This window comes from Xyrauchen texanus, chromosome 35, assembly GCF_025860055.1.
Source record: "Xyrauchen texanus isolate HMW12.3.18 chromosome 35, RBS_HiC_50CHRs, whole genome shotgun sequence".
Lineage (NCBI taxonomy): Eukaryota > Metazoa > Chordata > Actinopteri > Cypriniformes > Catostomidae > Xyrauchen > Xyrauchen texanus.
Window position 1 is genome coordinate 39068330 of NC_068310.1, and position 6111 is coordinate 39074440.

Genomic DNA, 6111 nt, shown 5'->3' on the forward strand with positions numbered 1-6111 from the left:
ATTAATTTTATGCCTCGCCATGGCAACATCATTCGATATATCAAAATGTGTTCGCAATTTAGCATCTTCAATGTCTTAGCATAATGTTGTCTAAATGTGGTGACAGTTTCATCAATCACCAAAGAGGAGTATTTAACAGTTCAGAGACTACAATACGAAAACAAAATCCAAAATGGCCGACTTACTGTTGGGTGGAGCTAATAACTATATTTATGAAAGTTGTCCAGCTTGATGAAGAGAACTATATATGTACCAAGTTTGGCGACTGTAGATGTAAATGGGGGTGCTACAGAGGCCGTCATACACACCCATTTTAAAGGGGGCACTAAAGAGCCCTCTTACACGTGAACTTTTGCCCAGACCTAATGACCAACGACTGATGTGTGTGCAAAGCTTCATGACATTTTAAGCATGCCAAGTGCCTCAAAAACACCCAAATATAGGAAGAAAGGAATAATAACAATGAATGTGTTGCCATGGCAACCATATTTAAGATATAAAATATCCCTTAACAAATTTACATCTGCAGTGTCTTGTCATTATTCTCAATAATTTTGAAGAAATTAATGTAAACATAAGAGAGCTATTTCAAAGTATGCAAGAAGTGCCATACTTCCTGCTGCCAGTTGGTGGCGCTATAACCGTGACCCATAATAGCCTCATCAATGTGATCAGCCCTCATTACCAAACATACAGCTGAATTTTCATCAAAATCATACAATGCACACAGAAGATATAAAGCACTTCCTGTTATCCCATTTTTCACCATAAATATATTGCTTTGCCATGGCGACACTGTTCAAAATATTAAAAATCAGTTTGCAATTTAGCATCTACAAAGTCTTGGCATGGTCTGAACTTGGTGCCAGTCACATGAATCTCCTAGGAGTGTTTAAAAATTCAGAGCCTGCGATTTTCAGAAAATCCAAAAAGGCCGACTTCCTGTTGGGCGGAGCTAATGACTGTGAATGTGAAAATTGTTTGGCTTTATGAGAACTATATATGTACCAATTTTGGTGACTGTAGGAGAAAATGGGGGCGCTACAGAGCCTCCCTTACGTGCCCATTTTCAAGGGGGCGCTAGAGAGCCTTCACGCATGTTAAGTACCCCAAAAGTACTTTAAAGAATAATAATAATAATAATAATAATAATAATAATAATAATAATAATAATATAATCCTTAGAAGAAGGCTTGGGCCCTAATTAGCATAAAAATCTGTCATTTTATTACTAAATAAATTTTTTCCACAAAAAAGCAGTTTATGCAGCGGTCTGAGGCTTCTTCTCTGCTTGTTGACCGTTCCAAGATGTTGCCACGGCTGACGTATTCGTATCCGAACCAGACGAATGAGCTTCTATTTGTACGCATATGCGCCATTGCGCCATGACGTTCGCAACAGTCACGTGACCCTTTTCAGCCAATCAGATGCGGCGGCTCCGGCTGCCTTGCGGGTTCAAAACTTTATCGGTTAAATTTGTGACAAAGTTGCGAGCGAGACTTCGATTGAATTACTGTTTCGCGGGGCGACATATCTGAATCCTTTCGTTGCTGATTTCATGACCAAAATGTCTCAGAAACATATCTACTACTCTGATAAATACACAGATGATCATTATGAATATAGGTAAGATTCAAATCGAGAAGGTTTGAGCTACTTCAAGGCCTCATTGCGGCGTGTTGGACCAAATATCCTGTATTTCATCTCATACCAGCGTACAATTGAATCGTTGAGCATCGTTTAAAAGAGCCGAGGAACAGCTTTGATCTTAATTTCGTTTTAAAAGCATGTTTTCACTGTATAATTCGGACCTAGGTGTTGTGTTGACCCCCCATGTGCTTGTTAGATTAGTGACATTTAAAGTAGTTTCATGACAGTCTCGGTATTTAGTGTCTAGATACAAATGAAGATTGTTTATCATCATTTCTGATGGCAGGCATGTGGTTTTACCGCGGGAACTGGCCAAACAGGTGCCCAAGTCCCATCTGATGTCCGAGGATGAGTGGAGGAGACTGGGCGTGCAGCAGTCACTGGGATGGGTCCATTATATGATCCATGAGCCTGGTCTGTATTATAGCAAACACATTCAGTTTTATGAATAAGACTAGAGTCCTAACTCCGGGATGGTTCACCCAAATTCTCATCATTTCCTCACCCGAATATCTGACTTACTTTCTTCTGCAGAACACACAAACATATGTTTTTAGCAGAATATTTCAGCCCTGTTGGCCCATACAATGCAAGTGAAAGTTGATCAGAACTTTGAAGCCCATAAAAGCACATAAATGTAGCATAAAAGTACTCCAAACGAGTCCAGTGGTTAAATCTATACCTTCAGAAGCGATAAGTGCGGGTGTGGATCAATATTTCAGTACTTTTTTTTTTTTTTTTTAAACCATTAATCTCCACTTCCACATTCTTTTGTTTTTGGCAATTTGCATTCTTTGTGCACCTGTTGGGCAGGGAGGAGAATTTATATATATATATATATATATATATATATAAAAAAAAACTTTAATATTGATCTGTTTCTCACCCAAACTGGTCATATTGCTTATGAAGACATGGATTAAACCACTGGATTACTTCTAGGTTTCATTTATGTGCTTTTTGGAGCTTTTAAGCACTGGTCACCATTCACTTGCATTGTATGGACCTACAGAGCTGAAATGTTCTTTTTAAAAATCTTAATTTGTGTTGTGCAGAAGACAGTCAGTCATGAGGGTGAGTAAATTATGAGAGGATTTGCATTTTTGGGTGTACTGTCCCTTTAAATATATAGAGAACTTTAATTGGACATTAGTAGGTTGGATTGTTGTAATAATCTTTATTTTTCTCCTTTAGAACCTCATATTCTGCTGTTTAGGAGACCTCTACCAAAACAATGACGTATTTTTCCTACTCATCTGGAACATTCCTGTGGATGAATCGGGTATTCAGTGAATACTTGTGAACTTTACCACGTTTCTGGACTCCTGTGGACACGATGCTGTGTTTGACGGCGCTTATGCTCGGACTGAGAATCAAGGGGAATATGGGAATGTGTTTTCAGTGAAAATTGGAGGGCTCTTAACTCATCAAAAATCATGTGACCAAAAGTGCGTCTTGGGGTGAAGCTAAACCTTTAAAGATGTGTTTGTGAAATAAAAATCTGTGATTCATTATCAGTGTTTAAGAAACTTAAATTGGTGTTCTTTATGGCGGACCAAAAGAAAATGAAACTTATTTGGTTAAAAGATGACGTACTGTAAGCTCAAGTTCATTTGGGTGTATCTAAAGACTGTCCTTCTGTTAGGTTGTGTATTAGCTGAGACTTGATCTCTGGTTTGCATGTGATATTTCAGGGAAGGCTGTTGTATAAGATGTATAACGGTGCTTGTATACATGTATAAGATGTGAACTTATGTTGACAGTGTTCATAAAGCATGAACAAATATTTTGGTCCTTTATTACAAGATAAATCAGGACAATCATTTGTTTTATTCTCGATTATATTCTTGCTACTCTTTGTAATAAATGCAGCCTTGTATAAGTTTTATTAGTGGGCTTTTTCTTCAATGGATTGGCAGCGCGTGGCACATATTACATCTCTAGAGGGCGCCAGATCGCAACAAATTGCGTCACGGATCAGCAGCGTCATTGTAGCGAGTCGGTTCGTTCGGGCGATTCGTTTCCAAGAACCGATTCATCACTCCAGGTATGCATGTCTTCATTTATGTTGTAGCTTTGGAACCACAATGCAGCGCGCTAACACTATTTTCAATGAGGCTATGGAAACGATGACACAACACCATCGAAAGGCTTCAGAAGAGTTAAGGACGACTTGTATGATTCTTTTGGAACTTGGACATCCTATCAGCATCCTCAGTATTGCCTGTTTCCGTTTACATTAAGGACGTCGAGCCTAAGAACACCCTATGGAAAATCAGTGTAACTCACCGCCTCATGTGCTGGATTCGAACATGTGACCCCGGGTGTGGTAGTCAGCGTCTTTACTTGCTAAGCTACCCGGGCCCCTATCATTAAATATTCCCAGCGTTACTCGTCAAAATGGCATGTTTACTACAGCGCCCTACAATTTAATTACAGAGGTCTGCAATTGCATTCTTACTAGTAAATATGGAATTAAAGAGCATTCTAATTGGAATTCTCACTAGTCATAATTCAGTTGCAGAGCTCTGGAATTAAAAATGAATGGGAGTCAATGGAAACGTACGACAAGTAAACATTCAGTTAGAGAGCCCTGTTGTGGCAGGTTGAAGGGTGGGGCCGGGTCGTTACAGGCAGCTGCCCAGAACTCACTCACTCACTCACTCACACACACACACACACACACTCACTCACTCACTCACTCACACACACACACACACACACACACACACACACACTCACTCACTCACACACACACACACACACACACACACACACACACACACTCACTCACTCACACACTCACACACTCACTCTCTCTCTCTCTCTCACAAACTCACACACTCACTCACTCACTCACTCACTCACTCACTCACTCACTCACAAACTCACGCTCTCACACACACACACACACACACTCACTCACTCACACACACACACACACACACTCACACAAACTCACTCTCTCACACACACACACACACACACACACACACACACACTCACTCACTCACTCACTCACACACACACACACACACACACACTCACACTCACTCACACTCTCTCATGCTCTCACACACACACACACACACACACTCACACACTCACTCACTCACTCACTCACACACACACACACACACACACACACACACACACTCACTCACTCACTCACACACACACACAAACACACACTCACACTCACTCACACTCTCTCATGCTCTCACACACACACACACACACACTCACACACTCACTCTCACACTCACTCACAAACTCACGCTCACTCAGACACACACACAAACTCACACACTCACTCACTCAGACACACACACACTCTCTCACACACTCACTCACTCAGACACACACACACTCTCTCACACACTCTCACACTCACTCACAAACTCACGCTCACTCAGACACACACACAAACTCACACACTCACTCACTCACTCACTCTCTCTCTCACTCTCTCACACACACAAACTCACTCACTCACTCTCTCTCTCTCGCTCTCTCACACACACTCACTCTCTCACTCTCTCTCTCACACACACTCACACACAAACTCACTCACTCACACACACACACACACACTCACTCTCTCACACACACAAACTCACTCACTCACTCTCTCACACACACTCACTCTCTCACTCTCTCTCTCTCACACACACTCACACACAAACTCACTCACTCACACACACACACACACACACTCACTCTCTCACACACACAAACTCACTCACTCACTCTCTCTCTCTCACTCTCTCACACACACAAACTCACTCACTCACTCTCTCTCTCTCGCTCTCTCACACACACTCACTCTCTCACTCTCTCTCTCTCACACACACTCACACACAAACTCACTCACTCACACACACACACACACAAACTCACTCACTCTCTCTCTCTCACTCTCTCACACACACACACACACACACACACTCTCTCTCTCTTTCTCTCTCTGTTGCACTGCCGACTCCGGTCGACTTTATCTCTATCGGGCTTAATCAGCCTAATTAGGGGCCGGGTGTGCAGAATCACGACCTGGCCCCGCCCTGCCACACCTGTAGTTATAAATCTTACTAGTAAATATTTAATTAGAGAGCTCCATTATTACAATTCTTACTAGTTAAAATGCAAATCTGACAAGTAACGCTGGGAACATTAAAAGATAATTTGGCTTTCCATAGAACATCATTAATGCTGGATGTTTTATTTCTCTAAAAAGCAAATGCAGTCCTGACGTGTTCTTCTGGATGTCTTTACTTTATAACTTGAAATATTGTCTATATATACGCTAGCCATAATTAGCAATAATTATTTAGCTGAAAAAGAAATTCCCAAAAATGTTAAATAGCTGTCAAAATGACAATGGTTGACATGGGCTCTAATTTTGCATGAAATTCTTTCCTCTGCTACCTGTGGTTGGATCGTGCTCATTTCCTGTTTCTAAAG

The 6111-nt window shown here is 41.2% G+C and overlaps 1 protein-coding gene across 1 annotated transcript; it reads left to right on the forward strand.

The window, feature by feature from the left end:
* Positions 1–1452: 1452 nt before the first annotated feature.
* Positions 1453–3516, forward strand: LOC127628924 (cyclin-dependent kinases regulatory subunit 2-like). Its single transcript, XM_052105908.1, has 3 exons — positions 1453–1626; positions 1937–2064; positions 2845–3516. Exons 1-3 carry the CDS (start codon positions 1559–1561, stop codon positions 2886–2888), a joined length of 240 nt encoding a protein of 79 aa, XP_051961868.1. The 5' UTR covers positions 1453–1558; the 3' UTR covers positions 2889–3516.
* Positions 3517–6111: the final 2595 nt, after the last annotated feature.